At 40.2% G+C, this 26,729-nt stretch overlaps 2 protein-coding genes across 3 annotated transcripts in view; both read right to left on the reverse strand.

The window, feature by feature from the left end:
* Positions 1–9,089, reverse strand: part of LOC124272950 (inverted formin-2-like) — a 53,759-nt gene extending 44,670 nt beyond the window's left edge. The window contains exons 1-2 of one of the 2 annotated variants that reach the window (XM_046708225.1): positions 8,952–9,089; positions 6,778–7,766 (exon numbers count right to left, since the gene is read on the reverse strand). In XM_046708225.1, the coding sequence (XP_046564181.1) occupies positions 6,778–7,246 (469 nt within the window). In that variant the 5' untranslated portion in view covers positions 7,247–7,766; positions 8,952–9,089. The remainder of the gene's footprint in view (positions 1–6,777; positions 7,767–8,951) is intronic. The other variant, XM_046708275.1, reaches the window with a different exon arrangement.
* A 9,181-nt stretch (positions 9,090–18,270) lies between these two features.
* The window catches only part of LOC124273124 (inverted formin-2-like), a 70,543-nt gene continuing 62,084 nt past the window's right edge, over positions 18,271–26,729 (reverse strand). The window contains 6 exon segments of the mRNA XM_046708372.1: positions 18,271–21,098; positions 22,998–23,079; positions 23,316–23,480; positions 24,149–24,269; positions 24,786–24,967; positions 25,348–25,605. Coding sequence (XP_046564328.1) covers positions 20,893–21,098; positions 22,998–23,079; positions 23,316–23,480; positions 24,149–24,269; positions 24,786–24,967; positions 25,348–25,605 — 1,014 coding nt within the window. The 3' untranslated portion in view covers positions 18,271–20,892.

The raw sequence follows: 26,729 nt of genomic DNA on the forward strand, positions 1-26,729 counted from the left end.
CCCTGAGACTTTCTTCATTTTCAGAAGCTGAGGAAATCTAGACTTGCCACATTTTCTAGACTTGCGTGGGCCTTCTTGGATATATTTCCTTCAGGGTCTGTATGACAGACTAGTAGGGTCCAGACTCGATTATTTACAGTCGGCATTTAACTGAAATATTGCTGAATGTTATGTGACTGTAAGAGATCGCCATTCCTCGATATTACATTTTCAAGTAGTTCCGAGGCCGGTATTCAATAATATAACTTCTTCAAGTCATTAATTGACCGTTTACTTATTGTTTGCTTTAACTTCCGCTTGTACTTCAATGTTCAATCATTGATATTACTCCTTCCAGTAATTCAGTTACCGTTATTCATTGAGACGTCATCAAGTAAATTAGTGACAGTTATTCCATAACATTATTACCGTTATTACACTCTACAATGTCATGGGATACAAAACGTTATTACACGCTCGTTGACTCATCATCATAGCTTTAAGTGACACGAGACACGGGCTGTGTCTCTCACCCTTGACATCTTTACTCCTTGATATTTCTCCTTCCAGTAATTCAGTAATTCAGTTACCGTTATTCATTGATACGTCTTCAAGTAAATTAGTGACAGTTATTCCATGACATTATTACCGTTATTACAGACTACAGTGCCATGGGATACAAAACGTTATTACAGGCTCGTTGACACATCATCATAGCTTTAAGTGACACGAGACACGGGCTGTATCTCTCATCCTTGACATCTTTACTGCTTGTCAAATAATTAGGTCCAATGTTATCAGTCGGCATGCAGTCTCATACCGCATCGCCCTTAAGGCCTTTGACTGTCAGTTTAAGAAAGGAATATATAAGGAATTCAGTCAGAACTATTCGAATTTTAAAACACTTATTCATAAATGTACTTAAATGAAATAACATAGACTTGTTGACACAGAGGCTGGTATTAACTTGCACTATAACCCCTCACTATATCCGACCAGGCTGATATACATGATTCATACACGTGTTGGCGTGCCATTCATATATCTATCTACTACCAGACTCCTATATCCTATACTCTATGACTCATAAAGGCTGACATTTCGTATATTCAGGAAAAGCACTTTTAACATAGGATATGGTTCAAATGTAAGGAAACCGCATGGCCGTTATACAACTTAACTGAGAGTTCAGGTTATGACCCATATCTGAGTGAGTGAGTGAGGTCGATATGGACAGTAAGAGTGAGTGAGGGAGGGTGTTTAGTTTTACGCCAAGATTTCAGCAATATCACGGCGGTGGACACCAGAAATGGGCTTCACATATCGTAACCATGTGGGGAATCAAACCCTGGGTCTTATGCGTGACGAGCGAACACTGTAACCATTAGGCTACCCCACCGGTCCTCTGAGTAAGTAAGTGAGTGAGTGAGGTTTAATACCTCTTTGAACCAGCTAGACAACTCGGCAGCCGCCAGCTCCCTCTCCCTCCCAACCCCATTTCATATCTCGTAACTCGATCTAGTATTAAGGATGTTTTTGACTAAATTCAACGAACATAATGTATAGTCTTATATCCTTCCTGGTAACGCTTCAGCTAACGCAATCAAAATACATGATATTACTAGAAAACAAGAATGCATGCTTGAAAACGTGTTAACATTACAATAGGATACTGATTGACATGAGGGATGCCTGCATCTTCCTTGTTTAGAGGAAGCACCTTCACATCATTGTTCATCGAATTACCAAACAGACATTTTGAAACTAAATAGGGGAAGTTATCCACAAGAGAGCTTTGTTTGCAAACGAATTCATTACTTGTAAAGCTTTATCTGCGCTGAACAATGTTGACAAGGTTACACAAAGATGTAAAGAATGTCAGCTGTGGTTCTGTTGTTAATGTATGTTTCTAGGAAAACAGTCTCAATTATATTTTATCCATCCCACTGAACATGTCAAACGTCATTTTAGTGTGCCATGCAGACCCTGAACAAACATATCCAATACAGCCCAGGCAAGTCTATAATGTCTGGATGTCAAGATTACTGTAGTTTCTTAAATTAGTCCCAGTCTCCATACACATATTTTATTTATATAACTTAAGACCTCGTTTTTTACTTTATTATTTAGTTAAGTTCAGAGACTAGCTTTCAACCATATGATTATATGTATATAATACAGCAAAACACTTATATATTTTTTGGGACAATTTGGGATCCGAAATCATCTGTTACGTCTTTAGTTTAAAAGAATGGAACACGAGAAAGGGTACATCAACGAAATGTGGGCACTTCCCTATTCGAATTATGTAAATCTAAGTAGAATATGCAATGAGCTAATATTTGACTCTGTGTGTACATGTCTATATAAATTCGTAGACTAACAACTAGTCTCTGAAATGAACATATTTTACAGAAAAAAGCTCAAAGTGACAAAAAAAATTATATTGATAAGGAGCCCTGAGCTAGACTTGCCACATTTTCTAGACTTGCGTGGGATTTCTTGGATATATTTACTTCAGGGTCTGTATGACAGACTAATACATTCGTGGTTTGTACGGTATATATTATTGATGGATGTACTTTAAAAAAATGAAAATAAACATGTATTTCTAAACCGGATATTTCAAATGAGCTCTGTTATCTTCTGTAAAGCAATACTTTCTTCTCAATTTTCCCATATTCAGTAACAACATCACCACCAACTCCATACTGCATCTACAACGACGGCGATGTGTTGTGACAGGCTCTGTCATCAAGCGTTCCTCACGGGCGGCGGTGTGTATTTCATGGTAGTTGTATATTTCACTAGAAGCCAGAACCAGCTGTGCTGGGCAGGGAGGGCAAGTGTTTAGACAATCTAGATATCGTGTCAAGATCATTGAAACGCCCATTTATGGGGTTTCTACAAAAATATGTGTCATTTCATAGTATCGTAGACTAACAACTAGTCTCTGAAATGAACATATTTTACTGAAAAAAAACGTTCATAGTAAAAAAATATATATATGTATAATGAAAAGGAGCCCTGAGACTTTCTTCATTTTCAGACTTGCCACATTTTCTAGACCTGCGTGGGCTTTCTTGGATATATTTACTTCAGGGTCTGTATGACAGACTAATAGTATCGTAGTCAGTTGCGCGTTTTTTTTAGACTTTATACCACGTTCTATGTATTCTTTGTTCCTTCAGTGATCGTTTTGCATTAGAATGATAATATTATCAATCACTGGATTGTCCTGTCCACAGTCGTTTTTTACATACTTTTATAAGATAAGATACGATACGATATTTATTTAAGAGCACTCATGAAAGAACAAATATATAAACTACAATTCAAAGTGTTAAACAAAGAAAACCAACATAGACAAACGTTATGGATAACAAGGTCTATACACATTGTATGTCTATATTGTACTTTTCTAAAATGCCACTCAAAGAAGTTATAGAAAACCAAACATACATTAATGTAACAACTTTAAACACTGACAGCTATCATGAATCTGGATTTGAAACTTTCATTTATTAATTAGGAAATAAATATACTGCGTTGGATAATCAGAGGTATATACCGAAATTATAATAGCTTTAAAATGTTTCTAAAACCTCTGAATGACTTTAATTAACCAATCACAATCCAGTATTTACTTAAGTCATGGTAGAATTACATGTAATCATAATTCATTACATTATTCAACCGGAAGTTGAGTGAGGGCGATATAAGCCCACAATTGAGCAACGTCTACGCCGGCTGTGCCACTCAGAAGCGATGATGAAGGAGTGAAGATAAAGACCACTTCCTCCTTAACGGCTCTCTCTACTTAACCATGAAATTATCACTTCCTGCAAATATCTTCAACAGCAACTCTAAGGGCGACACTATTACTTATCTGAAATTCTTGTAAAACCAACCCTTATAGCCGATATAGTTGTCTCGAAGTAACAGCTTGGTCCCAGCGTATTCTGTTTTAGTCACCATTTTGCGTTTGTATCGAACCTCGGGCCCTAGATCGATGCTCATGCTGTTGATCACTGGCTTGTCTGGCCCAGATTCGATTATTTACACACCGTCGCCATAAACCTAAAATACTGCAAGACGCCATAGTTGTGTAGGTTTAACAGATGATAGTTCTCTATAACCTGACATTGTCTCATTATTATCGACCCGTGAAGATCCGGGTTTGAATTGGTCTTTAGTAACCCATGCTTGTCGTAAGAGGCGACTAACGGGATCGGGTGGTCAGGCTCGCTCACTTGATTAACAGGTCATCGTATCCCAATTGCGTAGATTAATGCCCATGAATGCCGTTGATCACTGGATGTCTAGTGCAGACACGTTTATTTACAGACTGCCGCCATATAGCTGGAATATTGCTTATGCTATATGGTGTAAAACTGAACGCACACTCAAATTCTAAGAATTGCCCATCCAACAATTCTATCAGAATTCAATAAATTCCAAAGATTTTCAATTTGTATAGCTGCCCCAGACCATAGCTGCCCCAGACAAACAAGTTGAACCAACCAATCATCATTATTATCATAGCTGTATAATTTTTCAAACTGTGTCAACATGTAATGCCATTCGTTTGTTTATGTACCCAGTCCCCTAGTGGATGTAGATGTACAATACAATTGATCTTTTCTTATCTTATTGAGTCATTATGACTCTGGGATGGTGGGGTAGCCTAGTTGTTCAAGCGTTCGCTCGTCACGCTGAAGACCCGGGTTCGATTCCCCACATGGGTACAATGTGTGAAGCCCATTTCTGGTGTCCCCACCCCCCAAACCACCCCCCTGATATTGCTGGAATATTGCTAAAGGCGGCGTAAAACTAAACTCACTCACTCACTCACCCATTATGACTCCCTTTTGCAGCAACAGTACATAGTATAGTATTATTTATATTGATACATTGGCGGATCCTTTGAAAATGACTTAAGACATTGAAGATTTTTTGCGTTAGCGGAGCCAATGTGGGGGTGGGGGTGGTTCAGGGGGTTCAAAGCCCCTGAAACACACACACACACACACACACACACACACACACACACACACACACACACACACACACACACACACACACACACACACACACACACACACACACACACACACACACACACACACACACACCACTTTCAAAATTCCTGGATCAGCCCATATGATACACGTTGTTTTCCCTATAAACTTGAGCTGTTCACAACAGACAACAGATAGCTATAAGCATCCTTCAAATGCCGATGAATCATATTATTGTCTGTGTTAGATATTCGGTGTTTCAGTGCAAATGTCGTTTTAATAATGCATTTACCGATCAATGATCTTTTGCGTTGTGTCAAGTGAATCACACTGTTTAAAACAGATCAGACTAGAAGGTGAGTAAGAGCTTCCACCGCACCTTCCCTAACAGCAGGGCGAAAACACACATCAAGGAAATGAAGAATTTTGTACTTTAACGAACATTGTAGAACATAGCGGAGGTCTCTGCGACGAGATGAGTCATCGCTATGTTGTCTGTCACCTCTAGGTACACAGACCTCGTGACGTCACAGTGACTCACGTGACCTTAGGGTTTCCCCTGTCGAGGGGCGGGACTGCAAGTGCTTGTTTGCATTGTTTCAGAAAATGTGTCAAACAGTTCAGTCCTCTCTACTATCATCTCTGGGAACAAAGTACGACAAGTGCACCCTTGGCCAACAGCACCAATCGATAAGGAATTTCAAAGGGGGTTTCCCGTGAGCGGAATAATAAAACAGGGATTCCCTTACACGTACAGCTACATGTGCATGGCGCTCTATTTAGAGAGCGCCTGTTACCATGGATACGTCGCGAGTTCAGCCGATATTTTTTGAAGCTTGAAAACAAGTTCACAGTAATGGTAATTTGCACTCACTTCCTGATGTGTCCATATTATAGACTAATAAATACATGTGACAAAAGTATCGAGACATGGGGGTGTATTGCATTTGTAAAGTGTTGTAGTCCAAGTTATTGTTCACCTGGGTATGATGATTTATTGACAAACTTGATAGTACACCTACAGTGAATGTTAAGCTCTTTAAAACGTGTTTACACATTCATGACTCAGCTTGGAGTTGGTTGATAGGAATCAAAATGTCATTAAAGCACTATGAATACATCACGTTGTGCAGTGTTTTGTCATTCGCGTACAAGTAAGGTAAAGGTGGTCGTGCTGTACATTCCATTCCTCTTCATTTAGTGAAGGGGTACAGTGAATAGATTTTACTACTGCTATTACTAGGAATACTATACCAATATTTACAATTCCACTTAAATTAACCTTACCACCAATCTTTCTTCTTACTTCTCTGTTACGTCAACTGATAGGACAACTACTTCTTTCACTTCTACCTCCTCTACCACTTTTACCTGTACCACGACTACTACTACTACTACTACTACTACGTCCTCTTCCACAACTTTAGCTGTTACTACAACTACGGTAACTACTACTACTACTACTACTTCTACTGCTTATATTGTTACTACAAACTCTTTGACTTCTTCAACTAAAGCTGTTACTGTTACAACTGCTACTACTACTTACTACTACTACTACTACTACGATCATTATAGATCTACCACATGTCGACGCCTCCTCCACCACCACAACTACTACTTCAACACTACAAACGTCACGACCTCGGTCAAGTGTTATAGTTGAATACATCAATCAGTCAACGACATCTAAACGTTCCGTGGCATGTATTGCGCTTATACATGTCATATTTGTTTTGATATAAAACTGATAACAGAATGTTTAAATCTGTCCTACCTGCAGCCAATCTCCGGCCGAATATATTGTCCTTCTTTCCCTTGAGTTGGAGGAGACAGTCGAGGCCACTCTGGGAGTTGACCACTTCCCGGACACACATGGCACACTCCATCCGTAGCACCATGTCGGACAAACTGACCCCCTTATAACTGGACAGGTTTTTGAGACACTGGAATAACAGCCCTAATCCATCAAACTCCAGAAACTCACGCATCCAGTCTCGGTCATTTGACTTAATAGCCTTCCGAAGTTTGGCCAAGTTTTGGACAGTAGGGTTCCGTATCCACAGAAGGAACTGCAGAGAATCGGAATCCAGTTTAGAACTATCATCTTCATCATCCGAATTGGCAAGATCCAGCCCAAGAACAAAGCCATCCGACCGGGCTCTCTTCCCTCGTTGTTTCTTACGTTTAGCTGCCGCGAATCGCGTTGACCTTTGTACAGGTGGTGAAGCAGTATCCCCGTTCATGACGACGGCTTTTCCAAATGAACAGTGTCCACAATATCCAGGAGGGAAATAACACGATATTTTCACTTGAAGTAAAAGCTCCGAGACTCCTCTCGCTCAGAACGTGGTTACCCCATCTGTCGGCCACATGCCGGAGTGAGCGGTGGAGCGACGAGTTGCTGAAGCGGGCTGGCAGCAACTGGTCGACTGAAGTCAGCTCTCACAAGCTATAAGGAGAAACTGTAATCAAACCCTCGCCTACAACCACCTCACTTCTCCTGTATCTCCTGCACTCTCGCTGACTCCTGAAACACGTCGGGCACAATATAAGTGCTCGTCCGCCTCTGATTAGCGGTAAACTGTCTCTAATCTTCACTTGTTTATCTACCGTCTTTAACAGTTTGCCGGACAAACATTCACACGCTGTCCATACTGACAGTCGGTTCGATCAGCAGATAGTATTATCTGTTTTCTGGATATATTGTTTCTCTTCACGCTTCAATACACAGATCGAACTACGCCAGTCCTGTGTATTCTGCTTCTAGAACAGCAATAAAGAAGAAATTTCAATAGATGGAATATTTTCATGGCTGAGGGGTTACAACACGCTGATAGCGTCTAAATCCTGGGAACGCGATAGTAAGGTAGACTAACGCTCAGGCTATGAATATATATAATTGCCATAGAAACAAATCATTATTTTTTAATTGAAAGGAAGCAACAGTGAGATGGGGAACCTGAGGAAATCTAGACTTGTTTCTTTTGGGATTCAGCATTACAGAATGGGTTGAGTGGAAGGGAAATAATGTGGTTCAGGGACTGTGAGACAGACTATAGTGAAAGGCTGTGTAAGGCGTGGTATGTTTTGCTTTTCTGCTCTACTGGTTCCACTGACATGCAGTGTTATACCTACATGCAGTTAGAACTTGACAACAATATACTGCTTTATGACACATTATGTATGCTAGTATAATGGGTAGGTGAACAATAGATAATCCTATGGCTACATAACTTCTTTACTACAATTATTTATAAAAAGGCATGTTTTCCGTTCTCCCATCCTTCAATGCCATATGTATTCAGAATCTGAACCTGAGGAAAATTAGACTCACTTCATTTAGGATTTTTTCATTAATGGATGGGAGGAACGGAAAATAATATCGTTCAGGAACTGTGACACACGGACCAGAATAGGTAGTAGGTAAGAATGTAGCGTGTGGATAGTGGGTCGGGTGGGTCAGGCTGTATGTATGGGGTGTAGCTGTGTGGACAATCTCTGCAGTGTGTATGGGTTTACTTCGTTTGCTGTGCTTGGGACAATATTTCAGCCGTACGTGAAGACAAGAACAACAGACCAGGAACGGCATCTAGGCACTAACCTCATGTGAGGAATCGAACCCAGTGCCACGAGCTAACACTTCAACCTCTAAGCTACAGGTCGATTCACACATACATTTATGTATATATTCAGAGACTATGCGTTAACCTAGTCCACCTAACCCCTTCTCTATAACCTACTCCACCTAATTGTCCTCACCTACTCCACGTTGACCCTATCTTGACTCTCTTCCCCCCTCCGCCTACCACACACACTGAATCAAACATTGTCCAACTCAGCGCCCCCTCCAATCCCCACCGTATTGTCCTTCCTCACCCTCTGACACCCACAATTCTATAAGCAGGGCCTATATAACGTCAGTTTTGCATTATTAACCGAGAGACTCACCTCCAACAGAGAATCGCTTGACCCGACTGAGACTCCTGACGTTGAACCTGATATGGGGCGAATGTACAGTTGTACAGTTTATATGTACCGTTTGTATTTATAGCTATCTGACTGCAGCGGCGACAGTCAGTGGCGTATAAACCCCAGACAAACAGTCCGACTTCAACATGCTTGAACCCATGCGGTAACAGAAAGGAGGATTTAATAACTGTTACAAAGAACCCTTTGAAATCCATGTGACAGATACCGACACTATTCAACACAGAGAACTATTTCCGTTTCAAAATTCCTCTTTATTCTCCGGATCCATAGCAAGAGGGCAACAATTTTGTCACTTTCAGACGAAATGATAGTCGTATATTCTGTACATACATGTCCAGCTGATATCCACGTTCAGATCAATAATAGAATGTTTACATTTTTCCTGTTGGATATTTCTCTTTATTACCTACCGCCAGGGAGAAGATTATACGTTATTCATGAAAAACACACGATATAAGTCGTATGTGCACTGGTGCAAGTATCACTTCAGATGCACCAGGGTATTGTTTACGTCATCGGGCGTCACAGTTCACATCATTCAAAACTGTTTGTGATGTCACGTAACAATGATCTTCTACTAGAAACGGAGCGTCATAGCTGAAGATTGTTGAAACCATTCAACAGTTGTGGGTGTTCCCCCCTCCCCTCTCTCCTTTTAATTTTATATAATACATATATTTTTTAAAAACTGACTTTCGGGTATCAACAGAAAAACGGTGTGTAAACACTAGTCCACAATAATAACAACAAAGGCATAAAACATATAGATAACTACAGGAAACGATAAGGTGAGGTGAGGTGAGGTGAGGTGAAATTGGGTTTAACGTCGTGCTTGAGAATATTTCGCTCATATGACGACGTGCATGCGTGTGTATGTGTATGTGCGGCTGCTTGTACTAGCCCAGACTGAAGCTGGTTTTATAGTGCTAGCCCACTGAGATACCATGCCGCAGTGAAGCACGAATACCCCACTCAGACACATTATACTGACTCCGAGTCGACAAGTCCTTGTTGCACCCATTAATGCCGAGCGCCAGGCAGGGACCAACAAGTACCATATTTTAACGTCTTTTTGGTATGACGCGGTCGGGGATCGAACCCGCGACCTTCCGCTCTCCGGGCGGACGCTCTAACCACTACACCACGGAGGCGGTCGGAAACGATAAGGAACAGAACAGAACAATAATGTCAAAAGGTAACCCTGCTCTACATTGATTACAAAGTTCGCAATACGTTTGTATCTGAGATAAGCACAGCTATATTCTATACATCTCGAACTAAATATGACACAAGCCCCGCAAATATTAGTTCAACGCCGTTCGTCACGTATGACATATATCGTGCTTGTTGACACAATAGATAACGTGACGTTTCAAATACCCATTGTCTCTAAGAGTTGAAAAGTCATTCTCATGTTCTCTTTCTGTCGTAATTTAGTCTAAAAAACGCACTGTCACTCTTACTCGTAATTTTGTTTTGCTTGCTTGTTCTTTAACTCTATTTACACGAATATTCGAGTTATATGACGAATACAATCCAGTAATTGACATCATGCACGTCGATCAACGCCACTGAAATATTCATATTCAATCAGCCAAGTCGCCGAGCCTGACCACTGATCACATCCATCATCATCTTTCATCATTTTATTAACTCATTAACGCCACCAACGGTGGTACATGAGTATACGTACAATATATGATTAAAAGACACAAGATGGCTATATGCATTGATATTTGTGTACAAGTATATTTGTCCCTTATTGATATAGAGTACATAAAAACTGTACATACATATATGATTATAATACATTAAACGAAAAGTCTTGATGGACATAATTAGCAACTTTTTAAGATAACGTTTATAAATTTTGATAGGTTTTTCAGTTCTCTAAGGTTTTTTTATTAACATTAGTCTTTTGAATTTTATCAAATTTGGCCAGACACAATAATAACTATTACTATCAAGCATAGTTGTTGGGGACATATGTTTCTTGGAATCCCTTGTTTTTGTCCCCCCGCCGTGATATTGCTGGAATATTGCTAAAAGCGGCGTAAATCCAAACTCACTCAATCACTCACTTCTTGGAATCCCTCGGGTCTTGAATATTGTAGTAGCCTTGCATGTTGTCAACGACCATTCTACAGGACTTTCTTCACTTAAAAAGTCCCACCACAATGATTGAGGAAGAATTACAGTTTCCATAAGTGTTAGCGCCGTCGGATATCAGCCATCAAATCATTCAAAGGTGGTTATTTTGGTTTGAACCTTCTGATTTATCAATCACAATCGAGTATGTACAATAGTCTAAGTAATATTCAGTCATATTCCAACTGTATGACGGTGGCCTGAAAATAATCGAGTGTGAACCGCACAAACAAGTGATTCATATTTTGAACAACTTTCCACGTCAATTAATCAGCCAATTAAGAGAATCTGATCACCAGATCCATTTGTGTAAGTTACAAAAAGCATGGATTTCTCTTTCTTTCCCGGAATCTTTCTGTAATAGTAGCATTTGCAGCGTTAGCATCATCATCATCATCAGCAGCAGCAGCGGCTGCAGCAGCAGTGATAGTTATAGTAGTTATGGTGAACTTTGACCACAGAAATATCAATTCGCGCTTTATGTGTTTACAACAAGGTTGCGCGAGTAGCCCCCCTTGGTTTTATTACTCAGCGTCGTGTATTTTCAGAGGTGTGAGTCGTGCAACAAGTTTACATAATAATTTTCCAAGTTTGATTTTTTATATAATATTTTCATTAACATGTAGTCACATTTTGCCATTTATGTAAAGTTGAAATAACCCGTTCAAATATCAAAGAGACCTGTATTTTGTTCTTCAGCGGACGATACTGATTTGGAGATTTTACGTGCGCTTTCCGAAGTACGACAATGCGTATTTCGTACACGAAGCTGTTCATATTTACATTGACACAACCTAATGAAAAGTGTCACATTCATGAACTCGTTCGTCCGACAACTGTGATTGGTTCAGTTGTTTCTGAATTAGATAAACAATCATTCATCCATTTCTGAAATATTATCTAATAATCTGAAGACTGAGAGCTCATGCCATAGTGTATATAAACATTTAGTACAAGAAATAAGATATTTTATAAAAAAAATGTACATGTATGTCTACAAACTAAAAAATGAAATCTAAATGGAGCCCTGAACAATGCCTAAGTTCAAGCCTCGGGCTCAAGAAATATAGATTTGCCCAATCATACTAAAGACTTGACGCGGATATATACCAAATCATACCAGACACTCGGATATAATACTAGTGCATTTTCTTGTAATCAATATATTCAAATGTGTTTGCTTTTTTTCAAACATCTTAAACTCTACATCATGTGTAGAACATAACTTGCTTGTATTTGAGTACATTTTCCATTTTGTTACTCTTGACATGGCTGCGGAGGGGACAAGGGAAGATTAAAGCCCAATTAGCACGCTTATGTTATGAGCAGTGTTCCCACGCCGACATGTCAACTCGCTCGAGACATATTGTTCTAAGCCAAGCATCACATTCCTAATGCGAGTATTCAACAACCAGCTCACCCCATGCTGAAGTCGTAATTAAGCGCCCACGCTGAGACGAGGATCTACATAAGGTTCAGCAACTACTGCTCGAGTCATTTACATCAGATTGTTTGTTTTTAAGGACCATTTTACATTAATTCTGTTACAATGAATCTTACTTCTTTATCAATGATACTTGTTTGCCTGGGTATTGCTTCTTCTCATCAACATGGCCCTAACGGCGAAAGAAGGAGAAAAGGTGGGAAAATTGACAGGAGATATCGGATGAGATTCGGCCGACTGCAGCGCGAGGTTTGTCATGTCATTCAACTTTGTATATACACATGTAGTATAACACGTTTGACTTTTCCACAGAAATTTTGTCAAACTTTGTATTTCACACTATTAGGTTATACCATTTCTCCATATGTGATATTTAGTATGTATTTGTAAACAGAAATCTGTATCATGTAGTGCAATGCCTATCGTTTTATGATAATTTGTTAGTTTTAAGTCACAATCTGTGTCTAGTTGTTTTTTTCTGTCCATTGACGACAGGGTTAGTTTACTTTAAATGTATTTCTTATTAATACATATTTGTTCTCGTCATTGTATGGCTGACATTGACAATGTGACGTTAAATATCACTCACTCATCCATACATGCGGACGCAGGAAACAATTCTTATATGGAAATACATGTACTAACTGGTGTGATGTCGTTTCTATCTGAAGCTCTCGTACAATCCCAACCACCGAGTATATTTACACGTATAGGGTACTCCGAGCACTTATATAACGTCAGACTTGCACAAGCCTTAAAGGGAATAATTAATATTTTAAATGCTAATTTCTAAAAACAATATCCCTCTAACAGACTGGCGTCCTTAGATGTACTGTCCGCTTATCTAGTCTTGCCTCTTTAAAGGACAGAATTACTATACATCCATGGGCTTCAGTACAGCCTTGGAGCAAGACTAATTATATTGTCTTGTGTACGTTATGTAGCAAGTATGTGTAACCTCATGACTAATCTGTCAGAACCGGAGGAAAGAGTTCCTTCCGTTCCCCCAACCCTAAACCTAACTCTAAACCTAAACCTAACCCTAAACCTAACCCCTAATATAACCCTAACCCTAACTTAGATTTTGGACTTTTAGTCTGATAACTGACCACCAAGGTATACATTAACTAATTATTATAGATACGCATTTACCATCAGTTGTTGGCAACAACTAGTCTCTAAAATGAACACACTTAAAAACATAGTTCCTATATTAGATCCCTAATGCATAATAGAGATGAGTCCAGAGACTTTCTTCATTTTCAGAAACTGCAGTAATCTAGACTTGCCATAAACTGTAGACTTGGAGGGCTGTATTTGGTATATTTGTTTCAGGGTCCGTATGACAGACTACATGTATACAATGTGTTCCTGATTGTTATAACGGGAGAGGTAGAAATATAAGAACTGACTTGTTTACCAATTCCCTTTTCCAGTCGCGCAATAAAATGTTTAAAAATAAAAATATGTGACCATGATAAAATTCTTATAAAAAGACGCCTTGATCACATATCTTGTCCGGCTACGACCAGTTTCACGACCTTGATGTTTCTCCGTGTCTTTGCAGCATGGCAGCGCCGGGGGGTTATACAACTGGACTCGTCAGGTCACGGATGACGTGACAGTGACGGAGAGAGCGTACGTCATCAAAGCTACCAAGACAATTTATCTCAAGTCCAAGGACAGACTGTTGGAAAACATCAATATACAGGGATCTGCCTCAGTATACGACTATCAGAATGTAAGTAGTGGAAGCGGATTGGTAAGACTTCCGCCCGTATCCCCACTAAATTTTAACAATGAGATATAATTAAAAAACATGTTAAAACTCATCCTTATCAGATAAGGAATATATATTCAGGTGATATGATTTGACTAGAATGAAATTTCAGGGGGGATAGGGGCGGAAGTCATTCCAGCAGATTTTCTAAAAAAAATTGCCAGAAAACTGGAAATTGATCATCTAAAGTTAAGGTTGTATCCTTCCTATTGCAGAAACGTGTGTAGAGGCCTTGTCCTAAAATGTTCATTTACAATCAATTTGAAATATAACGACGACGTCCACTCACTCACTCCATCACCTTTGTTTGTAGAAGCAGGCTGCTGTGAAGCTCCGACTGAATGGGAGGAAGTTTTGCTTCCTCATCCCCGGGTCTGTCCTCCATCATGGGTTCAAGTTCTCTGTCCATGACGTCACGAAGCGACACGTGAGTACAGTCACTGACCACAACCCATTAACTTGACGAAGTTCAAGATTTTTATTTTATTTGAATGAACTGTAGATGCTTTTTCAGAATTATGGATTGCAACTTGCGCAGCTTTTTAATATTTCTTTAATTTCTAAACCTTTTACATTCAATATTCGTATTGCAATTCGTTACCGATTTGACTTTTGAGAATAGCTGTGATATTATCTTCTCAACGACTAGTTCATTTCCTAATTGACACACGTACTTTGGGTCAATTTTAACAAGTTGTTAAGAGTCTGTGTGTCCAGTTTAGTATATTTAACCATGTAATATCGAAATGAGATTTCCCATGAAGGTGAACGATGTCTTTTCAGGAAGAAGCTACTTTTCCGTTCTTATATTAGACACTCGTCGAAATTTTAAAACAATTTGAAACTATGTAGGTGAAATAACATTTGGAGATTGCCAGATATTGTATAGTCCAATGTTATCTAGAGTTAACACAATAAACTGAAGTCATTTAAAGTGGTCGTCGAATGTTTTTCAGATCGTCTATCCAACACTGACGGTTAAAGATTTCATCATGACTGGAGCCGGCCCTATGACCCACCGTGATGTGAAGGAACTCAGCCACACCCACCCAACAGTGGCGAAGTTCTGTCGTCGCGCTCGTGATGATCGCGTTGTTGACGTTGTAGACGCAAGGACTGTGGTATATCCAGGTAATTGTTACTTTCAATTTATCCTGTCACCTTCAAGTATAGTCTATAGTCCTGTTTCTAAACGTGAATTTAAGCTTCAGAACATATTCGAGATGAAAATCATGTTATACCTATTAGAGTACTTCTTGAGGTATATTATTGAAGTATCTAGCCGAACGGTTCAGCTGTATTATAGAAGTATCTAGCGGAACGGTTCAGGTGTATTATTGAAGTATCTAGCCGAACGGTTCAGCTGTTTTATTGAAGTATCTAGCGGAACGGTTCAGCTGTATTATTGAAGTATCTAGCGGAACGGTTCAGCTGTATTATTGAAGTATCTAGCCGAACGGTTCAGCTGTATTATTGAAGTATCTAGCGGAACGGTTCAGCTGTATTATTGAAGTATACCCTAACGGTTTAACCGTCATCTCTCATATGCTTCCTGTAGATTCGAGTAAAACTAGCAAACAGTGGGAAATATCGAACAGTTGGAAGTCACGAACTGGTATACACAAGGACTGGTATTTAATAGTTATATCCATATTGTTAGAACAGTCACACACGAACAGACCCGTGAAGATCCGGGAAAGAATTGGTCTTCAGTAACCCATGTTTGTTATAAGAGGCGACTAACAGGCTTGGGTGGTCAGGCTCGCTGACTTGATTGACACATGTCATCGTCAATTGTGTAGATCGATGCTCATGCTGTTGATCACTGGATTGTCTGGTCCTGACTCGACCGCCGCCATATAGCTGGAATATTGCTGAGTGCGGCGTAGAACTAAACTCACGTCAGACGTGTAAAGGTTACGTTAGCATCTAGGGGACATAACTCTAAATCTGCTCGTCTTATTTTTCAGACACGGATCGTACAGGTGCAGTCCCAGTGACGGTGCTGACGCTTGGAGGCAAAGTGACCATCTACATCAAGCCATCACTTAACATTGACTGATTGCCAGGAAGTGTTACAACGGATCCTGAACATGGGTTACCTCCCTTCGTAATGCAGTCTCCGCACAATGTAACAGAGCAGTGAAATACATTCTACCGTTTTGAAGTGTCGACCACAAGGATTAGCATCTATATTCCTGACACAATATGGATGTTTTACCCCCAATACGTACAATTGTGATAATATAACTTTGAATCTGTTACTTCCTGTAAGTAGTTTATATGCATTTTCCAGATTTTAAATTTTAACTTGTCGTATATATTTTACATTATATTTTTATAAATAATATTGACGTACTATATTTCACGTTTTGTCTTTCGTTTGTTTCTTAAATCCACACTCAGCAATATTCCAGTTATATGAGTTCGATCTGTGAATAATCGAGTCTGGACCAGACAATCCAGTGACTGACATCATGAGCATAATGGCGGACGAAATAGACAATGTTTAATACAGTGCCTGTGTGTGATGAGGGGCTCCAGTCAGATTCTTGTATTTGCGAAGACACACACAGGCACTATCTAGGGCTCTATCGGTCCACAGGCAGATCCAAATTTAGCAAATGAACAAAACGTAGCAAGATCGTCATATAAACCATTATATATGTCCATATTATGTGACATTAATAATATGGCTCATGTCTTCATGGAAGGCTTTTGGTGTTGCTTTTTCTACAAGTGCTGAATCACTGCGAATTCCTCAAAATGCGTCAATATTCCAAAGGTCACAGACCTCTAATTGATCTGAACGAAACAGTTTGCTCCGCCGCAGCAAGGTTTCTGTGTGGATATACCTCCTTGATATACTGTAATGTCTAAAACAAAAGAGGGGCGGTGAAGTAGCCTAGTGGTTAATTAAAGCGTTCGCTCGTCACGCCGAAGCCCGGGGTTCGATTCCCCACATGGGTACAATGTGGGAAGCCCATTTCTGGTGTCCCCCGCCCTGATTTTGCTCAAAGCTGCGTAAACCTCAGCTCACTCTCACTACAACAAAAGATTTAACGCGAGACTAAAGTTATAAATCCAATCGCAGCCCACGACAACCTCTAACGTTTACTCGTTTTGGCAGACCAGAACCCAGCCACCAAAGAATGACCACACGATTCACTCCTACGTTTCCCAGTCAGCACAGGTTAGGTGAGGTGAGGTGAGGTGAAATTGGGTTTAACGTCGTACTTGAGAATATTTCGCTCATATGACGACGTGCATGCGTGTGTATGTGCGGCTGCTTGTACTAGCCCAGACTGAAGCTGGTTTTACAGTGCTAGCCCACTGAGATACCATGCCGCAGCGAAGCATGAATACCCCACTCAGACACATTATACTGACTCCGAGCCGACCAGTCCTTGCTGTAGCCATTAATGCCGAGCGCCAGGCAGGGACCAACAAGTACCATATTTTAACGTCTTTTGGCATGACGTTCCGCTCTCCGGGCGGATGCTCTAACCACTACACCGCGGAGGCGGTCCCCAGTGAGCATATACTACTGGGGACAAATAATAATGAATGTTAGCACAGCTCGAAGGTCTGGATTGTTTAAACGTTTGCTCATCGCACCGAGTTTCGGGTTCGATTCCTAACATACTTGCACTGGCACAATCATGATGTTACCTTGCGAAAAGCGTTGCAAAACCTAAAACACTTGTTGTCCAGCCTAGATCAAACATATGTAATGGTCAAGTTTTAGAGCCGAGTTGATCTAAAATGAGGTTTATCGTCGCGTTGAAGATAACCGCAGTCGCTCATGGAATCGAACCACCCCCCTCCCGCTGTCGGTCCGATGCTTTACCCATTAGACCAAGGAGGCAGTCTAACACACAGGAATGAAAGACAGAAGACCAACATGCTGAAAATGCATAGATGTTTATTTGTGTAAGAAACTACACGCAGTGGTAGACTGGCTGTTCAACAGTTTTATCGACTAAAAAAATAGAAACAGTTTCAGATGGCTCTGCCGAGTACAATATAGAGTTAAACTGAGAGTCCATGTTTTATCAGCTAAAACCTAAACCATCCAAATACCCAGTACAACCTCATTCGTAATAACTCGTTTTGTTCCGGGACATGCCGCTGTTCTTACAGGTAACGGAAAGGGACGACTGTTGACGAATGGGTACAACCATTCTCGGCAACATTCTGTTGGTGTTACACATCAGGATAGGCTGATTTGAGGAACGGAGCATCCGACAGTTCCGATTGGTAAAACTTCGTTTCTAAGTACATTAATTGTCGTGACAAAGCAAATTCTGGATGAGGAAATCAGCCATGGGTTGTAATGAATCTTTTTAGTACATACACCGGGAGAATAAAAATGCCTCGTTCAGTACATATTACCATATGAAACTGTCTTTTCATACATAAAATAATGACATATGTCTGAGACAATAGAAACAACTCGTTTCCAAAGTGACCTACTCAGGTTAAAACATGGAAATTAGAATCTGTCAACTACATGCTTTGTGACAGTTCAAAGGCAATGGTAATTCGACCAGCCTCTTATATACTTCTCGATTCCCCACATGGGTACACTGTGCCCATTTCTGGTGTCCCCCGCTGTGATATTGCTGGAATATTGCTAAAAGCGGCGTCAAACTCAACTCCCTCACTCACTCACATATGCTTCCACCATATGACGTGGCAGTACTGGGGACTCCAGTGTCACATTCAGCGTTCGTGTGTTAAACTTTCAGCAGCTACCTGTATAGTCATGGGCATATATCGAAATGAAATCAACGTAACGTATTTTGTAAGGATATTATTATTCGGAGCAGTTGGAAATACAGAAGACCTTTTCCCAGGTATGGTGTATGTATTCAAGGAATAGTTGACATTGTGGGGTGTCCGGACAAACGGGGTTTCTCTGTGTCAACTGAGCTCCAACTTGTGACCCAGATACAATACCAGCTTAACGTATACAGTAAAGCCTTCCCGCCTCATGGGGAACATTGAAATATTGCTTACAGACTGTCGCGTCTGTAATAACATGTCGTACCCTGTAAATATATATTGTAACCATAGTTGAGTGAAGCGCCCTTAGCGAGGAACCCCTGAATAACGAACATTTGTTTTAACACTGGAAAGTGGACATTAGGAATTTTTTTTATTGATGAACCCATAATTATGTTACTGATAACAGCATACAGATCAGTTTTTAATTCCGTCCTAGGGGGTAAGGGTTCATTTTCCACACATAGTGACTGTACCCTGGGTGTGGAAGATGTGGGTTAATGGGTTTGTGCCGTCAAAACATGGAATCTCAATTCAAATGTAAATGCGGTATTTTAATGTAGTGAATGGAAAGATTGACAAATATACAAATAAATATATACAGTAAGTATAGATTATGTACATAAATATACAGTTATTTAAACACTACATCGGAGTAGAAGTAATTATGCCGAGATCGTGTTCTAAGAATGTAATTCGAAATGAAGCACTATATATACATTACGTAATGGCTGCCTAATGTTTGTAGATCCAAATTCCACTTGAAGCATTTGAATATTTTACTGAAACACCTTGAAAACGCATTCTCAACTTTAATAACTCAAAACAGAAAAGATGCTGTTTTTGTGCTCAAGTTCATCACCAAACACATCCACTTCGAACCGGTTGTGTTTAAGAATCTCTTGCCCTTATACCCAGAACGCCCCAATTGGATTGTGAGGCCACCTGTGCCAAAATATTTACAAAAATGAATGTGCATTTTTCAAATTGCTTCAGTGTTCAAGTGATGTTTCCTCCTAAGGTTAAACACTTTTCATGATATATAAATATATTCATTCAAGACCTGGCAATATCAAGCAATAATTAACAGTGTTAATTACACTACAACCATTTACAAGGATAGAGGAAGACTCGATTATCTCCCTTATACCACAAGTGCGTGATCACACACTGTACTTTTCTGAAAACTATGCACGCTATATTGCTTACAAACATTTGATAAGCGTGACAGTCAGATTATTGCAAGTCTATTGTTTATAAGCGTTCTAAATATTGGAATTAATCAAGTACATATTATATATTTTTTGGAAACGTGCTGACTCTTACACGCTGGAGTGGTCGTCTGAGAAGTGCTTGAACGAAACTTGGATTTTAACGCTGATTTTCAAAGAACTGAATTTTCAGTTTCAAAATTCCAATACAACAGATTTCGATTGAAAAATATATATTAAAATCATCAACAACAACGTCCTCAACAAATAACAGGTAACTGAGATCACAAAATTGTGTAACTATCGGATCCAACTCGGATCATTCCGAGAAAAGCCGAATGTCCTTTTCAGTTACGGAAATGTAGTGTCGGATCTTCGTCACGTCAATCCAAAATATTCACCTACACAAAAACACCTCGGACATCTTGACCACAGTTACTAATGTGACTTGTAATGGGCATCACAGTCGGAAGCCGTCGCTTCAGACGTATCGATAACAAAAACATTCACTTTCAACAAAGGTCCAGGTCAGCAAGTAGACTCTGTCTTGGAAGGTTCAACAATAACGTCTCCCTTAGGTTTCGTGTCCTCATCAACAACGACCTTGCCAAAGGTGGCCTTTTCCGGTCTGGATTTTGTTGGAGCTTTCCTGAGAGAGTAGCCTTTCTTGATGTCCTTGAGGAGGCGGTCGATGATGCATCCGTCGTCTTCCTGGGGTGGCTTGATTGCTTTGTCTGTAAGTTGGAAAACACACTTGACTTAACACAACGTTGATATAGTATCTATACGTTAGGTCTTACATTGTTTGACTGGTTTTAACAGTTAAACATAAACATATAGGGGCGGTGAGGTAGCCTAGCGGATAAGCGTTCACTCGTCACACCAAAGACCTGGGTTCGATTGCCCACATGGGTACAATGTGTGAAGCCCATTTCTGGTGTCCCCCGCTGTGATATTGCTGGAATATTGCTAAAAGCGGCGTAAAACTAAACTCACTCTTTCAGCTAAACACATGCTCATGATAGGATCGGATTTGTACAGCTGTCTCTGCGTCTGATTTCGCATATGGAATGTGGTTTGTCTATTTTATTCAAGGATATGCCGGCCTCAGAAAATATATGAATCTTTTTTGTCCCGCTGACGGTAAAACGCTTTCACAATTTATCAATCGAAGGATTTTTATACGATCCAAGGAAAAGTTTATGAATACACAAAACTGTAAACGATGATATCACCCTTATTTTAAACGCTTTTAAGATTATATCATAAATTTGTTAATTGAGAGACACCAGAAATGAGCTTCACACATTGTACCCATGTGGGGAATTGAACCCGGGTCTTCGTCGTGACCCCCCCCCCCAAAGAAATAGTAAATACCAAATCGAGCAAGTTAAACTTACAAGTCATATCGGCAATATTTCAGGCTGCCATAGTGGAAATGTATGACAAATCGAAGGGAAGCGGTATAAACTTATCAAATCTGATCTACTTCAAAGATCCTTTGTGAGTGACACTAATCTAAATATTTTCGGTAATGGCTCGATTATGTTTCCCCCTGTGTTTACTTAATTAACTTTGCTGCAAATAGCCAAGACAAGAGTGTAACAGCAACTTGTGTTGTATCGATAGTTTCCAACATACGTCACATAATTTGCCCAAGGCGGTACGTGCTGTTTGTCTTTAATGAGACTCAGAATAACCGGCCTTGCGAGCATATGACGAAATAACATAAATAATGTACCTTAATATTTCGCAATATTCCTCGACAATTTAATTTGACGTTGACCCACATTAGGTATTATATGCTGTGAGGAAAGCAATGTTAAAGGTCGAACTTGAGTCAGATATGTGGTACATCATTTATAACTCCGGTGATATGTGATATTTCAGCCTTGATGATGTTTTATAAACTACGTCCATGACAAAACACCGCAGTCAGAAGTTTGTACTGCTGACGATGCAAATGATGGCCTAGCTTCAGCAACGAAGTATCGAATACCACTGGAATTATGAGAGATGTAACAACCGTCAAGGTTGATCTAGACACGTCATGTTGACAGACTTATTGGTCACGACATTAGGGGACACGTGCATGTGAATGAGTGAGTGAGTAAGTTTAGTTTTACGCCGCACTCAGCAATATTCCATCTATATGGCGGGGTCTGTTAATAATCGGGTCTGGACCAGACAATCCAGTGATCAACAGCATCGATCTATGACATTTGTGATACGATGACATGCGTCAAAGAAGTCGGTGAGCGCGACCACCCGATCCCGTTAGTCGCCTCTTACGACAAGCATGGGTTGATGAAAACCAATTATAACACGGATCTTCACTGGTCTTCAGCTCCTCAGGGTGTATGGACCGTATAATTACCAAAAGGTTCACAGTTGCATCTGATCCTGCCAGGTTCCAATTCACTGCCACTTTTAGCAACATTCCAGCAATATCACGGCGGTGGACGCCAGAAATTGTAAACCATGTGGGGAATCGAACCCGGTCCTTCGGCGTGAAGAACCACTAACGCTTTAGCCACTAGGCTACCTGACCACCCCTTTGTGACTTAAGGTATCTGACACTAGGGTTGAGGCCTGTCCCTCTGTATAGACACGAACAAAGGCGAGTCACTCACTTCCGTGCTTGGCCTTCATGGCTTCTTGTTCCTTTTTCCGTCTCTCAGCTTTTTCCTCTTGAATCCGCCTTTGAGTGTTTTCCTAAAATTCAACAATGGTAAGTGATTTTATCAAATGCAGTAAGCCAAAATGTTTTTCTTACCATGATATTCATCTGTATCATTATACTATACGATTCTAAATAAGTAAGTAAACAGCAGATAGAAAGAATGCAACAGACTGTCATCAGTAACATGTAACAGAAGTCCACGTCAGACCCTAATGTTCAATTTTACCCCCGCCTTGGGAAATAATGTCTCTGGAAACGGTCGACCTACCTTCTGACACTGATTGACCTTCTCACAGAAAGTCTTGAAGGTCGTCAGGCACTCCTCCATCTTGAAACTGTTCTCATTCTCACAGAAGTGGTGTGCCATCTTCTTCGCGAGTTCATCCACCTCCTCAAATTTATCATCAACGGCTTTTATGTCTACACCGGCTGACTGAAAAACAGATCATGAGTATGCTTAACCGTCGGTAAATGATGGAATCTGTGACATAAATGCATTCCCGCTATATCCTATGTAACGGTGTGTCGAGTGTGGAGTAATGGCGCTGAACACAACATCACAGCCTTTGGGTGATTACTTTTTATTACATATTTCTGTTACTAGATAATACTTTCATTACCAAAATATGGCAAATGTAAAGTTCGTAACATGTTTTCAAATTTCAGACAACAAATTAATAGCGACATGAAACATTTCCGTAATCATCGGAAATCTCTATATCATATTATATGTAGATTTATGCGGAAAGATATAAACTGAAAATATCATTCAACTCAGTGCATTTACTGAACGGAAGGGCATGTTTTGTTTAAAGCGGTACTTAATATCGAAGCCACATAACGGTGGTCTGTATATATTTGAGTCAGGACCAGACAATCCAGTGATTCCTTCAGTAAGCTACGACCTACGCAGTCAGTTAGGACGCCGCCGAGTTTGATAAGCAGATCCACTATCAGTATAGCTTGTTAGGAGCACTTTTAACCCCGCATCCCCATAGGGGATCTTAGAGGGGTGGGTGTTTACAACAATGATCACACCGAATGTTTGGTTCTGGATTTATGGGGGACGGTATCCCCTTATGTACATAAGTATTGACTGACCAGCATGAACTTCTGGAACTGGTTTTTGATGTCGTCTCCAGACTTGTCCACTTGAGCCTGCAGCTTCTTCACGCTTGTCTTCAGCTGACCAAGCTCAGACTTGAGATTGTCCACCGTCAGTCTGGAACAGCAACAGCAGGAATAGTTGAGTAATCGGGGATTGGTGTCACCATGGTGATAGTATAACTAAGTGAATAGTTATTGTACTAATATTTTGAGATAATATGATCAATTCATCGTTATATTCAAATATTTATTCACGAGCTGATAAACACATAAAATTTAGAGTGAATGGTTTTCCCAGCTTTTAGCAATAAATAACCACACTATAAATTCGCTTCATATTGAACCCACGTGGAGCATCGAAACCGGGCCGGGACGAACGAATGCTTTACCCACTAAGCTACCATACTGTCTTGATCACATAATGATGTCCTACAGTTTAGAGAATTGATATTAAGGGTAATATATATCCGGGTGAACCTCACCAATCCATGGGACAATGCACAGGAAATTAAAAAAGTATTAATTTGAATTAATCGAACCGCCATCCAAATGATAACAGATCGAGGACTAAGGAATCTTTAAGGCATAAGACTTTACTACAGCGAGGCCAGTGCTACCTATAACCACGCACCTGCTTGCAGCTGTCAGAGTGGGTAGGAGGACCTGAGCAAAGTCCAGTATCTCCCCACTCTCCTTCTCCGCCTCCCCTACCAGATAGTGCAGCAGCGTCACCCGGGGTTTGTTGGCCCGAGTGTCCATCAGCTTGGTCAGGGAGGCCACCTTGAAGCCGAGGGCGTTCCCCGCATACCCGCCCTGAAACATGGATATATAACATGGTTAACATTGTCATAAACACACGGTTTACACATAAAAAACCTTTATGGTGGCTAAAAGTGAAACAAAGAATTGGTTATAGGGCCTGTAAGTCTCACGAGGTGCTACTTCCGGTACTAAGCTGGTTCCCGGCTCCCTTTGCGCGCGCCAACTTGCGATATGCAAGAACCAGAACTGGTTCTTAAATATACGCTTGTCACCACTCCACTCTTACGAAAAACAACAACTAAGTTGGGGCCTTGATACTTTCAAATTATTGCCTCCATCTCAGGATGCATGTTTCAGCAAAGAAACCTGAAGCGTCATCACTACAGTGTTTACACACACTTCCCAATATGAAGCTACTTCCACAGACTCACCGAGTTCATAAAGTTGCCCGTATGTAAGACGTATCTCAAGAAGGCTTTCAACGACTCGTTATCCATGACCATCTTCCCGGCATCGATGACGACCCTGACGTTGGGGACGAGAGTCTCCATGATGGTGCGGAACTCGTCCTTCAGAAGCATGCCCTCGACCCTGACCTTGTAGCCAGACAGATCGGACAGCAGTAGGTAGAATTTCTCAGCGTTCCCCAACTTCGCCTTGTCGCCGTCATACGCCTTGATGGTCGCGATCTGACAATGGAAGATGACACATATACCAAATATATGTTCCAAATATAAACTGTCAAAGGGAACTTCCCAAACAGAATATAGTGGGTCTCAAATATAAGTGAAAATTGAATGGAAAAATGAAAATCGTAGTTTGCCAAAACAGTAAGCATGTCCTGTCCTAACAATAACACCCTACTCACAAAATGTGATAACGGTAAGTGTTAAAAAAAAAAAAAAGTACTGTCGGAAATGCTGTAAAAATGCTTTTTGACTTATATTTAAAATTCAGAGGTATTACAGTTACTAAAATAACAAATATCACTTTAAGAAACATCTACCTAATGTAGACCGAGGGAATAAATTTTGAGACATGCTCTAAAATGCATTTTTACTGATGAAAATACCAAAAACTTAGAAAAATAAGGGGTAGTGGGACGTTATTTGATACAAACATTGACTGCCTGTGTTATGTCATCAGCATGCACGGTATCGACAGGTGAAATTGACACCTGAGCACACGCTCGGGCGAGGGGTCATCTCAATAGATGTTTTCTTCAAAATGTTGAATGTGTACGTGTAGTATACGAATTGGTTATGTAAGGGGTCATTTGTGTATGTGTGTTTGTTGTGAAATAAACATACGAATTACTGTACATTGGAAAGAATCATATCACTTGTGTTATCTTATAGATTGATTGTAGAAATGTGCAACGTTTTAATAAATGTTTTGCATGTTAACAGTATATTTCATTGCAAAAATATGGATGTAATTCGGTCAGTTTAATCTTGTTGTGAACATTGGCCAAAGATTTAACGAAGTCACTGGTGTAGCTTCTTGAGAATATATATATTCTTCTTCTCATAAAGTTTGTATACCGCCCGTCTAAGTACTCCCTTGTCAGAGTTGTCAAGGATGGTTTTACGTCCCGGTTTTGCTTTTGAGACGGTCCCTGTCTTGTCTGATTTGTTAACAATATTGTAAACTTGTTGGTAAGACATACCAACAGCTCTACAAGTTCTGTAATAAACCATTTATATACTAATGAAAGGTTTACCTCTGTCTTTCTCAAGCACAAAAACTTATAAACCTTTGCAATAATCGTCTGCAAATAGTTGGCCATAGTGGACGCTGTGATAAAGATGTG

Source organism: Haliotis rubra, unplaced genomic scaffold (genome assembly GCF_003918875.1).
Source record: "Haliotis rubra isolate DU_JTF1 unplaced genomic scaffold, ASM391887v1 Scf1, whole genome shotgun sequence".
In the NCBI taxonomy this organism is placed as follows: Eukaryota; Metazoa; Mollusca; class Gastropoda; order Lepetellida; family Haliotidae; genus Haliotis; species Haliotis rubra.